The sequence below is a fragment of the Camelus ferus genome, chromosome 7 (assembly GCF_009834535.1).
Source record: "Camelus ferus isolate YT-003-E chromosome 7, BCGSAC_Cfer_1.0, whole genome shotgun sequence".
NCBI lineage: Eukaryota > Metazoa > Chordata > Mammalia > Artiodactyla > Camelidae > Camelus > Camelus ferus.
This window is the reverse complement of record NC_045702.1, coordinates 4568467-4585810: the sequence shown is the minus strand read 5'-3', so window position 1 is coordinate 4585810 and position 17344 is coordinate 4568467. Positions and strand designations below refer to the sequence as shown.

The 17344-nt window shown below is 35.7% G+C and overlaps 1 protein-coding gene across 19 annotated transcripts in view; it reads right to left on the bottom strand.

The window, feature by feature from the left end:
- Positions 1-17344, bottom strand: part of KMT2C (lysine methyltransferase 2C) — a 237767-nt gene that overhangs the window by 112784 nt on the left and 107639 nt on the right. For all 19 annotated transcript variants that reach the window (XR_004321207.1, XM_032483052.1, XM_032483051.1 and 16 more), the window contains one exon: positions 2583-2745. Coding sequence is in view for 17 of the 19 variants with exons in the window: in XM_032483052.1 (XP_032338943.1) it covers positions 2583-2745 (163 nt within the window). In the remaining 2 variants the exon portion in view is untranslated. Of the gene's footprint in view, positions 1-2582; positions 2746-17344 lie in introns of those variants that run through there.

Genomic DNA, 17344 nt, shown 5'->3' with positions numbered 1-17344 from the left:
TGGATATTTGGTGTAAGGTTTCTAGGGAAGGTTAGTGTGTACTTGCATCATGCTGAAAATAAGGCTGGAGCCATAAGCAGCATTTTTCTATGACAGAGCACCCCAAAATTATTATCTGATGAAAATCTTGGCCGTGCTCACAGCTGCTCTCTTTGCTGGGATTTTTTTCTAATGAGGTCCTTCATAAAGAGATGTCAATCTTACTCCTAATTCATTTCACCATCACAGCATACTGCTCTACACTTAGCCAGCAGCATAAAGTATTATACTCAGTATGTACATGTAACTTGAGCCTTAAATAAGAGCTAAAATAACCACCTTGTAGTGAAGCAATTCAATGTATATAAGGTACAATGCTACATGATTTTCATTAATTCTCATTTAACCCTCATAATAACACTGTCATTTAAGATATCTCCATTTTTAAAACAAAAAGTTAAGTGCCTTGTGCTATGACACACAATTAGGACAGCTAAAAATACTTACGGAAGATTTTATAAGACTATTGCATAGTCTTGTATATTATTGCAATACATTCTATCTGCCATGTTCTCTACATCTTTGGGTTAAAACAGATGGTCAGAAAGCTGTGTATTTAGACTGCATTATTTAAGATACCCAAAGAATAGAATTTACTCAATTGGGCTTTGGTTTTATATCACTGATGTGAGGGCTGTTAAAAGAAATTGCCCTGTGAGATTTGTTTTTTATACTGCAAGACAGCTACCTGAAGACAATTTTTCACTGCCATCTGCAGGGCATATATAATCTCAGCATCAGGTGGATTTCTGTTGTGACTACAAATGTTCATATTCCCTTTTTCATGCTGACTGCTGGAAAGCTCTGGAGCCAGACCTGAGCTCAGGTCTAGGAAGTCTGAATTTATTGTGTTTTTCAGTCTCTCACCTTCACATTTTTCACCTGATTTTCTCATGGCCAAATTTTCTTACTTATTTTGACTTTTATTTTATCTGACTGTTCATTTATTTTTATGCGCCTCCATAGGTCTATTCTGGAACAAGGCAAGCTACCAATAATTTCAGTATATCTTTTACCTTTGTGTTGCTAAATCATCTCACCTACACTTCATTATTTTCCAAAACGATTTATGATCCCTAACATATAAATGAGGTATACATACTATTAGAACACAGTCCCCAATAGAAAGTAGTACTGCCAATAAGTAATAAAATTTCTCACATTAGAAACAGAGTCATAGAGAAGTTTGCATGTTGTTTACTAAGGTCTAAAGTACAAAAGACTGAATAAAATTCAGATTCTTAAGCACAATCACAGTTGTTCTATTCTATTGGAAAAGTGTATTATACCACCCAGAATATAATAATTCTGATGACTGACATGGTAATCTGTGCTCGTATTGAAGTAATACACTATATGAGGTCTTAAATCACTCATTACAGTTGCTGTGTATGAATGTTCTTTTTTCCCAGATTTAATAGTGTGTAATCCAAAATACTTTTAAAACTTTAAATCCCTTATTAGCCTAAATACAATTTGACGTTTCAGTTTGCCTTACCTATAATTGTTGTCTCTACAGTGATTAAGGGCAGTATGATTATACATGTAGACATAAAATAACTTTAACTGAAGATGAAAGTATGGCACTGAACAAAGAAAAAATAATGACTATGAAATCTCTGTCTGAGATTAGTTTAAGCCTGAGGTAGCTGTATTTATGTTTTACAAAGCTGGAAAAGATAAGAAAAAGGCCTTTTATCGACATTGCTAAGAAACAGGTAAAAGCTAACAATTAGGCAACTAAGAGATGACATTAAAAAAGACTGAATAAAGGGTCAGAGATTTCACAATCAGATTGGAAATTCAATTTACTATAGAAAAAAGATCACAAATTATGCATGTTCACTGGAATTCCATTACAGTAAGAAAAAGGTAAGATCTCTATTTAATGATAAGGATAGGAAAGAGTTATAATTTTCTGTATAACATAAATTTCAAACATTTAAACATTTTCATCTAATTATAAAATACGGTTTGGAAAAGAAAGAAAAAAGGCACAACTAAGGATTATAAATAACCAAGATAGATGGATCAAGAAGAAGCACTAACAGAGATTTCTATTATGACTATCAGGACTCTACACTTTCCAAGATTTTCAAAAGTGTTTGGTAATCCTGTTAACGAACATCCTGACATAATACCTGAGTAAAAAATCTTCTAAATCTCCAAGTGGGTAGTTCCTTAGTGTAAAAGACATTGTTTAATTTTTTAAATGACTACTTTATAATATATATTAAAATACCAAATACTCAGCATATCTGTCTTTCTACAGTAGTTAATTTTTCTTAATAAGAATAAAAAAACATGTAAATTATCTTTGAATTTTTGAGGAAATACCTTTTTGGATTTAACTTCATTGATATTGTTGATAACAGATTCCTTTCCCCCTCCCAAGGATCTCTGGCAAAGATCCCTCAGATTATCAAGATTATGTAATATTGCCTTTTAATACAAGTAGACTAACACTTAGGGAACTTACAGCATTTATTACTTTAAGCAAATACACTGATAAATGTTTTCAGATGTGTCTACAGTAAACTTACATCTTTCAGGAGCTTGGTCAATGTGTTCTGGACAAAGAAGGAAGAAGTGGCTGAAATCCTGGAAGGTGCCGGCTCCAGCAGCACAAGGGTAATGGTATGTCTGGGTACACTTCTCTTCACAGCATTTGATAGTGGCTCCAAGGTGCTTACAAAATGCACATCGCTGAAAGGGAGCAAAGGATAAAGAAATCTCTTTACAAAACCTCGGAAGACATTAGCAAGTCGGGGTACACTACTGGCAGAACCACCTGAGCCTGAAGAACACTAAACAAAGGGTCACTGAAGAGAGAAAGTCTATGGTCTCAGTTCCGTGCTTGGTTGTATCAGAGAGTCATCCACTTCACTTTTTTCTCTACTGACTTTGGGGCATATGTACAACTACCATTTTAAAAAAATTAATAATATGGTTAAAAGGGCAGGCTTCTTGTTGAGGGTTATTTTAACAGGTGATTAAATCCCACCAAGACACAGACAAAATGAGTATATACTATTTCCAAAACCACTTACTAGTTATAACCTGCCTAAAAATCAAGGTGAAGTAAAGTACTTGACTGTAGGATAAATGAATGACTGGTAATTACATGGTTAAAGGCACACATACAAATCTACACACTTCACTGTAACAATTAGTTTCAAGTGTCTTAATAAAAACAAGAAACGTGAAGAAAAATTAAGTCATCTGACGTTCTCCTTCCCCCATTTCAATCTGCCTCTACTCTCTTACAAGTGGCAAAATCAAAGAAGTTTCAAACCAGCAACAGGGGAAGTCTAGGGTACCTGAATGTGTAAGAATTACCTACAGTACCAAATTTACGTACTCGGCTTTCCCTAGAATGATTAATAAACTTCCTCATCCTCCCAAGCCCACTTTGGGCATCATTTTCTTTGAGGAGCCTTTGCTGGGAGGCCTCCATCTTACGGTATAAAATCTCTCTCTCTGTGGAGGAGACCCTGAGCTGCCTGGCTTGCACACGCTTCTGTTTTAGCATTGATGCTATTGCACGGTAATGACTTATCAGTCTTCTTTTCATCCTGGCCCAAGATCCTTGAGTAGAGACACCAGATTGTACTACCTTTGTACCTGCAGCACCACAGATGATGCTTGACACAGAAAAGCCCTAATCAACAGTGCTCTTATTTATATGCACCAAATGAACTTCACTTTTGGTAATCTCACTGTAGGTGTGTGGCTCATGAATAGCAGAGCTGAAACAACTGATGCCAAAAGGGACAAGATGTGGTAAAACTGAGCCTCATGTAACAGAGAAAGTTGCTAACATTACTACAAATAACTTCACGTGCTAATACACTGATTCCATATTCTGCTAGTCAATTAGAGAATATAATAGTTTTTCAATTATAATTAATTTAAATGTTTTACATGTAAATCTACGTAAGATATCACATGCCATCAAACTCTTCCTCATAACCATCAGTCCACTGCACTGAACCAATGTAAGGAACCTGAGTGTCTCTTGGTGCATCTTCTACACATTTGGGCTGCAGTCAAGAAGACCACATAGGGGAGTTCAGCCAAGATGGTGCAGCAGCAGGACCACGAGCTCGCCCCATGTCACAACTACAACAAAACCACAACTGACAGCTAAACAACCATCAGGAAAAAAAGACTGGAACCTAGCAAAGACCTTCTTCAACTGGAAACATAAAGAGGAAACCACAGTGGGACAGTATGAAGGGCGTGCTCGCAGTATTACCAGGCCCCATAAACCCCATGGGGGGCGACCCACAAGCCGGAGAATAAACTGCAGAGGCCGTCCCACAGGGGTGAGAGTTCTTAGCCCCACGTCAGGCTCCCCAGCCCGAGTTCTGGTACCGGGAGGAGGAGGAGACCCCAGGACATCTGGTTTTGAAGGCCAGCGGGGCTTAGCTCCAGGAGCCCCACGGGACTCGGGGAAACAGACTTCACTCTCTTGGGAAGAGCATACAGAATTTCGTGAGCACCAGGTCCAAGGGCAGAGGCAGTGACTTCATAGGAACGCGGGCCAGACCTGCCTGCTGGTTTTGGAAGGTTTCCTGGGGAGATGGGGGAGGCCGGGGGAGGGGGGCGGCTGTGGCTCACCCAGGGGACATAAAAGCTGGTGGCTGACATTCAGGGAGTGTTCATGCACATGAGCCTTCCTAGAGGTTGACATTTTGCTTGGGTCATTAGCACCAAGACCTAGCCCCATCCAACAGCCTGTTAAGTTGTTAAGTGCTGGGAAGCCTCAGGCCAAACAACAAACTGGCTGAGAACACGGCCCCACCCATCAGCAGAGTTCCTGAGCCTCTAGACATAGCCCTGCCCACCAGAGGGCCAGGACCAAGCTCAACCTAGCAGTGGGAAGGTACTCCTCCAGCCAGGAAACCTGCACAGGCCTCACCCACCAGGGGGGCAAATACCAGAAGAAAAGAACAATCCCAAAGCCTGGGGAAGGAATCCAAAAATGCTGGCCAAACCCGGCTGGACCCTGGCCCATGACAAGAGTCGGGTGACAAGAGGCGAGTGCACTGCTGGGACGCTTAGGACGTCTCCCACAGAGGGCCACGTCTCTCAGGTTGTGAAACATAACTAACCTTCCTAAAAATACAAATAAAAATTTAGACAGTATGAGGCAGCAGAGGAATATACTGCAAGTAAAGGCGCAAGATAAAATCCGGGAAGAAATAAGTGATGAGGAAATAGGCAATCTACCCAAGAAAGCGTTTATAGTAGTGATGGTGGAGATGATCAGAGAACTCATCAGAAGAGAACAGATGCACAGAGTGAAGTTTTTAGCAAAGAAACAGAAACAGACTCAAACACAGAGAATAAACTTATGTTTACCAGGAGGTAAAGGGGGTGGGAAGGGACAAACTGGGAATTCGAAATTTGCACCTCTTGGGGAGTGACAAAAATGTTAGGTATATTAATTGTGGTGGTGGTTTCATGGGTGTATACATCTATCAAAATCCATCAGATTGTACATCTGAAATATGCGTAGTTTACTGTACAGAAATTATACCACAATAAAGTTGTTTTTTTTAAATCACTGTAGCCTCTAAGTAAATGCTAGTTGTATTTGTGACATTTTAATTTTTATATAATGACCACAAGTTCACAGATTAGTTCAATCAATCACTAAAAAGTTTCTGTTATTAACTCATTAACATTGCAAAACTTCTGCTAAACTGTTAAAATCTAAATTCTCTTTTATTTTTTATAGCATATGGCAAGTTGTACAGAAGTCTTTTGCCCTAAAAATAACTTTGGCAAATAAAATATAATGACTTTTATTTAAGTGCATAATAAGGAAACAAAATAATTTAAATTGATCCTTTTCCCACTGTCTATATCATTTTAGAAACATCAACATGTTCTCTTAATCACATTTGCAATGGAAAATATTACATGTCATTAACTAAACTACTATGAGAAGCCCTGGAAGGTATCCAACACACTAATTTACAATATATATAAATATGTCAGGGAATAGAGAAAGGGAAATAAAACACTAACTGCATTTAAGTGAATGCTTCAAACCCATCTGTTATAATTACACAGCTAATGAAAGACATTTGGCAATGAAAGAAAATACATACTCTCTATACAGGCTGGAATATATCTTTTTGAACAAAATAAAAAACATTTGTAAAACTGTAAAAAATGTCAAAGAATAAATTTCCACAGGGAACTTCTCTCAAGTCGGCACCCTCATATACCACGTTAGAAATCAAACATATTATAAACTAACAATTACAAACCTAACTGACATTTTGGGAGAGAAAGATAAGTAGCTCTTAAATGGTTTATCAACTAAATAATTTATTTGAATCAATATTTAATATGCCTAAATAATATTTTTCAACTTTTTTCATCATTAAAAAAAAGAGAGGGAGAGATAAAAAAGAAAAGTGTTATCTTCTGCCATTAGTCCAAGAACACATCCAAGAAAAAACACGAATTGAGAGATCATATTGCCACCTATAAGAGTGTGAAGAAATTCCAAAACTTTTATTTCACTTGACTGAAATAAGAAAGGATCTCTGAAAATAAATCTGTAATACAAAACAAAAGAGAGTCAACAACATTTCAGAGATTAAGGTTAAAGATGAGTTATGAAACAGTAACAAGAAATTTAAGGATATTCCAAAGCTCCTTCAATTAATTATCAGTATTTATTCCAATTGTCAACCACAACAATGGGCTAAGTGCTCTAAGAGATATCAAATATTCTTAGTTTTCTACACACCAAGCTGTTTTTAACCTTTATCAAATTTTTCTTCTTATTAATCAGCTAGGACTCTCCCAGAATGCAATAATAAAAAATAAAAACAGAAAGTAAGAGAAAAAGGTAAAAAATGACATGGGAAATTGATCAAGAAGATCCAATGTCTGTTTATAAAAGGTACCAAAAGGAGAGAAAACAGAAGGATTTACAATCAGAGAAATTATTTTACAAGAAAAAACTTATGGAGATAATCTAATAATAAGAGGTATTAAGCATATAATTTCCATTTAACAGATGAGGAAGCCAAAAGACATTTTCTCTGTTCCATGGATCTCTGTATCACTACAAAAGCACTCACTCTTACAGTCACATTGCCTCCCGAAACAGAAAACACCAGCTTCAGATTAAAATGTTTCACACACAGAAACACTGGCAAAATTTTAAGATAACAAGGATAAAGGAAAAATTCTAGGAGCTGAACAAAAAAGGAAACAGGTCATTTACAAAGAAAGGTGCTGGGGGAGGGTATAGCTCAGTGGTGAAGCACATGCTTATTAGCATGTACAAGGCCCTGGGTTCAATCCTCACTACCTCCATTTAAAAAAAAAACATTTTTTAATAAATAAGTAGGGAAGGGGAGGGGAGGGAAGGGGAGAGGAAGCAGGTATAGCAATATTGATCAAACAAATAGGATACAAACCAAAAAGAAGTGAGTAAGATGAAGATAAAGTTCACATTAAAGTAAGTCTAACATTAGTGTAAATTCCACCAGAAGAAAGTCATTACATTTCACATACCCAACGAATTTCCTTGACATATAAAAGTAAAGCTGAATAGAAATACATAAATAGATTTGACTTTAACACAGCTCTCAGAAATCAAGACATTAAGTAGATATGAAATAAAGATAAAGAATTTATTAACAATGGTCAAGTTTAATTCAAACTTACACAGATACACAGACCTCCAAATCCTACAAACAGAGAAATACATTCTGTTCAAATGTACACAGAATTCTTTTTTAATTCACATTATATATGGCCATAAAAAAGTGCAGATTTTTTTAAAAAGATATTTCCTAGGCCATATTCAAAAAAGCATGTGTCCTAAATCTAACACATTAATAATTATAAACTCACAATTGAAGGCTAAACTCCCCAAATCTATCCACTAGAAAAACGTTATACTCCTTCAATGAAGCAGCAGATTCCTTTAAATCAAATGAAGAAACATGTATTATTTTTGAAGTGATTAAGTAAGAAACGTGTCGAATCTTTGAGATACAGCAAATTTAGTTCAGAAGACAAAAATGCAACTTGAAAAAGGTAAAACTCAAGACCAAAGAATAAAAATAAGTAAAGCTAGATATAAAAACTAAGCCAGTAAGAATCAACATATAACCAACAATCAACCATCTCAGGAAGTAAACCCACCCTACTACTGCATTTAGGAAAATGCTATTAATGCCATTCAGGTGTTTAGGTCTCTATCAAAAGAATCAGTGCTTGCTTTTATTAAGATATACCTAAAGAAAAAAAGAACTAACTAAAATAAAAAGCAATCTATCAAACCACTTGGTATACGAATTGGCCTGAAGCAATGAATAGCGAGTGATTTGCTGTTCATCAGATGCAGTTAATAATTCTAGTTTGTACTCATTTAACATACATTTCTGACCAAAACCACTGTTTAAAACAAAAACAACACAAAAAACCCCACAATAAATAACATTACAAAATAAAAATGGGCATTCCCATGAATGAGCTTTCTCTCCTGCTAGTATCTTCCCTTTCGGACACAGCTCTTCACTGCTGCCACGGTAATCTTTCTAAGACACTCTGGATCAGGTCCGAACTCCTCAATATGGCATTTTTGGTAGGACTCCTAAAATGCCTTACCCTCCCTCCAAGGTGTTCCACTCTAATCCAGATACCATGAATATGATGAAATATCAGGCCAGAAATTACACAATTAAGGCTGACTTTGAATTAATCAAGGAGGGAGAGTTTGGTCTAATCAAATCACTCAATTCCTTAAAAGCAGAGTTTTCTCCTACTGAAAGCAGAAAGGAAAGTCAGAGAAATCCAAAGCAAGTGAAGGATTCAATACATCATTGCTGTCTTTACAGATTTAATAAAAAGTCACACAAACACCAAGGAGTGATTTCTAAGAGCTGAAGGCAAACCCAGGCCAATGGCCAATAAAGGAATGGAGACCTCAGTCCTACAACTACAGAGAACTGAATTCTGGCCTCCCCTAAGTGAGCTCAGAAGAGGATTCTTCTCCAGAGCCTCAGGATGAACACCCGGCCTGGCAGATATCTTAACTTGAACCTTGTTGAGACTCTATAAACAAAGAGCATAGTTGACCCTACCCAAATGTCTGAGGGGCACTGTTTTAAGTCATTAAATTTATGGTAATTTGTTATACAGCAATAGCTCACAAACAGAGCATTTCAAAGCCCTCTGTGGTTTGGTCTCTATCAAGTCATTTTTTTATTTCTAAGAATTTTTTAACATTATACTTACATTACACAGTATCTTCCTTGCTCAACGCAATGCAGTAAATAGGGTAAATGTTTTAAACTCCATCTTAGAACTGAAGAAGCAAAACCTCAGAGAGACTATCCTAACAATCCTGAGCAAAGCATTCAGAGTCCACAAATGTGCCCTCTACCTACTGGGTCAACAGTAAGTTCTCTAGCTGATAGAAGCACGCACAAATCAGAAGCCCTAAACAGCCCCCTAATAGTTATAATCTTAAACATAACCATAAATAAAAACATAAATAAAACTGACTACATAAAAATTTTAACCTTTTATATGGTGAACATACACACACAGCTTAGAGAAAATCGAATGACAAAAAAAATTTTTTTTGTTTAATAACCTGCAATTAGAATTATAAATTTCTGGTATCCTGGATATACAAAAGTAAAACTTATAAATTATAAAAATGAAGACAACTTAAAAATTAACAATGACACTTTATACAGGGCACATAATTTAGGTTTAAGACAAAAAGGTGGCTAATAAAGCATATTTAATATTCAGGACATAGTGAGTATTGTTATTTCCCAGCAAGCAGGCCAGGTATTTAACAAGAATTACCTTATTCAAATCTCACAACCACCATTTTAGGTAGATACCACTGCTTATGATTTTTATAAACACAGCACAAAGAGCTTAAATTCCTTGCCAACACTCACAATGCCAAGAAGAGGAACTGAAATTGAGGAGTTCATAATTAGTTAGATATGGGGAATTAATGCAAACTCCATTAACTGAATATAGAAATATCCTGAATACTTTGTCTTGTTTACATAATCACTCTCACTCAGGTTATAAGAAAAGATAGCCACTTTTGGTTTAGAATTCCATAAAATGTTAATCCACAGTGCCTACCAAAAAGAAACATACAGAAATGTTCATAAAAACACAATTCATAATAGTCCCAGACTGAAAAGCCTCCAAAAGCCCAACAATAAAAATGGATAAATTATGGTACTTTCACAATAGAAATACAACAATGAGAATAAAAGAACAATTACAAGCAACAATTTGAATGAATCTCACAACTATAATGGTGTGTGGGAAAAACAGACAGAAAGCAATATTTATTGTATGAGTCCAATTAAATAAATAGGCAAGACTAATCTACTGTGTTAGTAGTGATAACAGTGCTGGCCTTCGGGGAGGTGCAAGGAGTGACCCGAAGGAGGCATGCATGCAATGTCTGCGGTGCTGTTAGTATTTGTTCCCTGATCTGATTTCAGTTCACAAGCATTAATCTTTGGGGTGGCCTAAGAAATGTACACCTACAATAAGGGTATTCTGCTATATATGTATTATTCTTTGGTAAGATGGGGTTTTTTTTATTTTAGAAAATTAAAAGAATTTTAGGTAAAAATTAAACTTTTAAAGAAAAATATTTTCTTTTTGATTTCTCATATGAAATTCTATATAAATACTGGTACCCTACCTGAACTGTTTCAAAAGGAGGATTAAAGTTTTTAATCCTTTTCAAGTAACTTAACTAGGAGAACCATATGTATGTAAACCTAATTACAAGAGATAAGGAGAGAAAAGGGATACACATTAGTACCTTGTGAACCGTCCATTACTCGGTTATTCCTAAAAGCACTGAATGAAGTAGTATACACTAGGAATCACATGTTATATTCTAACAATAAAATTAACTTTTTGAAAATTAGGGTTTTGAAAACTGAAACATTTTAATTTAACTTAAGTTTAACATGATACTACCAGAGCAAAGAAGAAATACCAAATCAATTGGAAAACAAAGTCCAAAATGGCAATGAACTAAATGCTCCAGTCAAAAGACACAGAGTCGCAGATTGGATAATAAAATGAAAGCCTACAATATGCTGCCTATAAGGGACTCACTTTAAAGTGAAGGACACACATAGGTTGAAAGTGAGAGGATGGAAAAGGATATTTCATGCAAATCGAAATTACAAGAAAACAGGAGTAGCAATAATCATATCAGACAAAATAGACTTTAAAACAAAGGCCACAAAGAAAGATAAAGAAGGACACTGTATAATGATCAAAGCAGCAATACAAGATGAGGATGTTACACTCGTTAACATATATGCACCTGATATAGAGCACCTAAGTATAAATCACAAATACTAACAGACATAAAGGGAGAAATTGATGAGAATACATTAACAGTAGGAGACTTGAACACCCTACCCACGTCATTGGACAGGGCTTCCAGACAGAAAATCAGTAAAGCAATAGAGATACTAAACGACACAACAGAACAGTTGTGAAAAAGTAGTACGTAAATCCACACGTGGAGTCAATTCAGGAGAACCAGATTCTGGATGAATGGAATACCTGTGTCTGACTTTGGAGACCAATCTGTGTTTTTCACCTGTCTCACACAAAAAAGTGACAAAGCAGACTTCCATTACTCTCCACTGACAAGTGAGAGCTATTGGCAAACATTATTCTCACAGAAGTATGATCAGTAAAAATATTAGTATCATAAACTAAAAAGCTCGTAGCAGCTGAATATGTATGAAAATAGTATTTACATAATCACAGCAAATAACTCCAATAACTCAAAGTATCTTCTATATTACTAGTAGGCTCAAAAGACGACGACAAAAAGCAATGAAAATATTACATCTCATTACTGATCTACTAAATTTGAATGTTTAATAGTAGTATAGTTATTTTGGAGTTATTTTAAATTGATGCACAAAATAGACAATTTTTCTTTTAATTTTCATATAGGAAACAATTAAAATTTTAAAAGATACAGTTGTAGATTGTGTAGGGAAATAAAAAATTTTAAAGATATGTTACAAAGAGCTACTGAATTAAACTGAAAAATATCAATATGAACTCATACTTTTGAAAAATCTATCTTTTTTTGTATGATTTATTTTTGACCAAGAGTCAACATAATTCAAGGGAATAACAGCCTTTTAGAACAATGCTGGAGCAACTGAATATCCACACTGAAGGCAAAGAACCTTGAACCTTACCTCATATTCTCATATCATACACAAAATTTAACTATATAAAATGGATAAATAACTTAAAGATAACCTTGGAATATACAAAGTTTTATATAAGGCATAATGAGCATAATCTATAAAAGAAAAAATTTACAAAGTGACAAATAACAAACTTCAAATTTAAACCCTCTGCTCTTTGAAAAAACACACACACACAAAAAAGGATAACAAGTCACAGATTAGGCAAAAATATTTGCAAAATCCACCTCTAATAAATGACTTCCAGGTAGACTATCTAAAGGACTCTTACAACTCAAAAGTAAGGAAAAAAGGGGTGTATGGGGCAAAAGATTTGAATGACACTTCACTGAAGAAGTGTTCAGCTACTTATCCAGAAATGCAAAATCAAATCCACAGTGAAATAACACTAAACCTCAACCAGAATGGCTGAAATTTAGAAACACTGGCAATACCCAGTGCTAGCGACAATGCAGAACATCATGCTGCATAAACGTCACCAGCAACTTTACAAATACTAGCCAAAAATGGGAAGAAATCTCTCAACTGGTAAGTGGATGGATCTCAAAATTATTATGCTAAGTACAAAAGCCAGACAGGAAAGATTTCTGTATGATCCCACTTATACATCAGTCTAGAAAAGGCCAAAACAAACAAACAAACAAATCCTACCGTGAGAGGACCAGACCTGTGATTGCCAGGAGCTAGCAATGTGGGAGGGGAATGACCTGAAAGGGTCATGAGAGAACTTGTTTGGGATGAAGGAAATATTCTTGACCATGATGATAGCTATAGACATGACTATACATATTTCTCAAAATATGCTCAACAATACCCAAAGAAGGGGTGAATTATGTTGTATATAAAACATATTTTACTAAAAGAATGACTCTCACACAGGAAAAAAAATTTACTTATTAAGTAACGGTAGACAGGATATTATCAGAATAGCTCTCTTGGAAATAAAATTTGTAAAACCTCAATAAACTATAAAATCTAACTACTTGAAGTCATTTGTGAATAACCAAGGCTGGAATGGAAGGACATTTAACTCGTGAGGAAAAAAAAAATCACAGGCTAAGGTCAGTGTTTAAAAGGATTTCCACTAAGGCCATTTCCTAGTGCTCATGGAGGGGAGTGGTGCTAGAGCTTAAACAGAAAGTGTCTGTCTCACTGGTGTGAGCCGACAGACACAGTTCACCAAGGAGAGAAAGAATGGAGCTGGAGGCGAAAACCTTGAAGGGCAGAAGCCAGCGAGAATAAACCAAACTGAATAAACCCTCAAATCTTTGTAATACCCCTACAGTGTGCTTCCACAGAGGGGCTCTGAGCAGCTCAGGGAAAACAACAGCTGAGCTGCTGAAAGAACAGGGGAGAGACTCCTACTGTCGCCGACGGCTGGGATGAAGCTGCTGGAGCGCAAGCCCAGCAGTGATAAAAGTCTCCCAGAAAACACGTGACACTGACAAAATAGGGTAATAAAGTCTGGTATCTATCAGCTAAAATTTTCAGTATACAACAAAAATTCCTAGACAGGTGGGGAAAGAAAAAAGCAGGAAAATGGGACTCACAATGAAGAACAAAATATTCCACAGAAAAATGACAAGATAAACAAAGACTTTAAAGTAGCTGTTGGGAAAATGTTCAACAGCACACAGGAGAAGGCAGTCATAACCAGGAGCAGAGTCACTGAGGAGACACGAAAATTACCAAGTAAAACCCAATGCAAAGTCTACACCTAAGAATTACAGTAACTTAAATAAAAATTTCAGCAGATGTGCTTAACAAGAGATTGGATATGACAGAAGAAATGGTCAGTGACCCTGCAAATAAATATTGTTTAACCATTCTGAAGAATGAAAAGTAAAGTTATTGAAAAAGTAGTTAACGAGCCTCTGTAACCTATGGGACAGTATCAAATGCACTAATACGCATGTAATAGGAGTTGCAGAGGAAGAGGAGAGAGAAAATGGGACAAAAAAAAAAAAAGAACAAAAAGTAAAGGTCAAACTTTTCACAAATTTGGCAAAAAAATCAACTTTACAATTTTCAGAAGCTCAGCAAACCCTAAGCAGGAAGAATACAAAGAAAATCACACCTAGGCACATCCGTCAGACTGCTGAAAACCAAAGACGATGAGAAAATCCTGAAAGCACCCAGAGAATATTGAGCGCTGCGCACACAGGAATAACAATACTACTGACACCTGAGTTCTCATCAGGACCAGTGGAAGCCAGGACACAAAGCAGGAACACCTTCTGAATACTGGAGAGAAGAAAAGCACACCAATGCAGAACTATATACTCAGGAAAAAACAAAGACAAAAAAATCAGAACTTTCAAATATGAACGAAGACTCCTCTAACTTCCAGACAAAATGGAGAAGAATCACTTCTCCCTATATGTCACTAAGTACACCTTTAGATTTCTTACTGCCTATAGCTACATCTATATCTCTAAACACTATAATTTTGCTTTGGACTGAATCTAAATAGAAACATACTATAGGAATTCTTTTGTGACTTGGCTTCAACTCAACATACATTGTAGGATTCAGCTATGTGATTCCTGTAGACGTAGCTCATGCATTTTTGTAGCTATGTAGTACGCCTTCAGAGGAATATACCATAATCTAATCTAGAAATGTGCATTGTTTCCAGTTTATAGCTATCATTAAAAAAAAACTGCTGCCTTATACATTTTCATACATGTATCCTGACACATATGTGCAAACATTTTTCCAAGGCGTTCTCTAAGATTAGTCCACACACTTCTGGGTAAACAGATCCTGAGACCTTTTAAAGGAATATGTTAGGTCAAAGCTACATTCATAGTAAGACGTTATTTATCATTTTCACTGTGTTGATATTTGTACGTGATGCAAAAACAATGGTGGGAAAACTGTGGTGCTGCTGCGGTAATCAAGACAGCGGCACCAGTTTGCACTAGCTCTGCGACTGCAGTAAAGACACCACCAGTGTCATGTGAGGACGCCACGATGGAAGAAGTAAAGTTATTAATTTTTAAAATCTCAATCCATGAATACACATCTCCTAAATAGCTGTGTGATAAAATGGGGAATACAGCATCAAGTAACTCTGCTTCACCAAAGTATGAAGGTTTTCTTGAGGAAAGGCTCTTCTGTGATCATTTGATGGTAAACAGAAATTACTACTTTTTTATGAAACATTATTTTTACATGGAAGAAAAATTGAAAATGGTAATTCAGACTTGATTATCTGACCGATGTTTTTATCAAAAATGAAAAAAGTGAGCCTGCCATTTCGAGTTGCCAAAACAATTGAGCACATTTGTGACCAATAACAAAACTTAGAGAACTTACATCCACCACAGTAAGCTTCACTGTTTTCCATTATTTAGACTTTTCTGATGAGATCAGGGTTGTAGTAACAAATATGGATTTTGTTATTAGTTTAAATGTGTAAATATTTAAAATACATTCATTAATCAATGAACCAATATTTTCCAGAAGACTAATTAATAACATTATAAAATCATAGGTGGGTAAAAGATCCACTGAAATTCCAAGATAATGTATTGTAATACTAAAGAGTAAAGAAGAGTTCACAGATAAAGTTTCAGAGTCCACACTCGACCAAACCTTTAAGAAACTATTATTTGTCAACTTCTGGTGTAATATCAAGGAGGAATATTCAAAATTACCTGAGATGGTTATTAAAATAATTTTGCCTTTCCCTAATATATACATTTTGTGGCTGCACTGTCTTCATACACTTCAACCAAAACAGCATATTTCAATTCACTGAATGCACAAGCAGGTATGAGAATTCAGCCATCTTCTATTAAGCCAGACTTAAATGTTTCAAAATAAGAATGTAAAGGTGTCCAGAGACCAAAAGTTTGAGAACATTATGTCATAAAGGTATACAAACAGAAACGAAACTGCTGGGTCATAAGAGGTATCTCTCCAACGTTACCTGACAATTACAATCTGTTTTCCCAAATGACTGTTTCAAATTTCACTCTCTCACCAGTAGAGTATAAGAGTATGATCCAAATCAAGATTACCACTTCACTACATTCACACTGAAGTTCTGCTGATCTAGTAAGATATATAATGTTCTCCCAGTGCAGTTTCAATTTGCATTTCATGACTGCTAACAGGATTGCACCTTTTAAAGGCTTACTGGACATCCAGATTATCTGTGAGCAATTTCTTAATAAATTGCCTGTTTAAGTCATTTGCCCATTTCTCTCTTGATCTGTGGTTATTTTATACATTCTAGAAATGATTCCTTTTGTTGGGTCATATTTGTTGCTATTATGTTCTTCCTCTCTAGGGCTTGTGTTTTCACTTTTATGGTATCTTGTTAACAGAAGCTATTTTCTTAACATACTTAAATTCTTTAATATTTTACTTTATGGTCAGTGCTTTCTGTACCTTAAGAATTCCTTTGCAAATGTGTGCTCCTGGATTATCTCTTCAAAATTTTATGTGGAAATGCAAAATCCAAAAAGCACTCAAAGATATTTAACTATTATTTGTTCCTTCTCTTGAATTTCAGTGATATGGATTACTGGTATGTCTGGTAATTTCAGATGTATTGCTAAAAATGTTTTTAAACTACAGAGATATTTTGAGGCACTAGGTGAATTATTCTCCGCTAGAGAGAACTCAGTATTTTCTCAGATAGGCACATAGGTTGGTTAGAGAAGATCACTTTAATTCAATATACAAATGAGCTGCTTTGAAGCTGGGTTCCATGTCTTTGCAGAGACATTTTTTTCCCATAGTTTTCCCTAATTTTGAGGGTGTAGCCCAGAGATCAGCAAACCTTTCTGAAAATGGCCAGACAGTAAATACTTTAGATTGTGTGGGACAAAGACAAAATTAAAAATATTACGTATTTATCTACCAAGAGAAAAACAAATTTCCACAAAATTGTAAATAACTATTGTTATTATTCAAAATATGGTAACAACTGAGTATGATGGGGGGGTGTGATACAAGGCTACTATTGAGAACAGATTTGAAGGGAGGACAACATTTCATTTAATTGG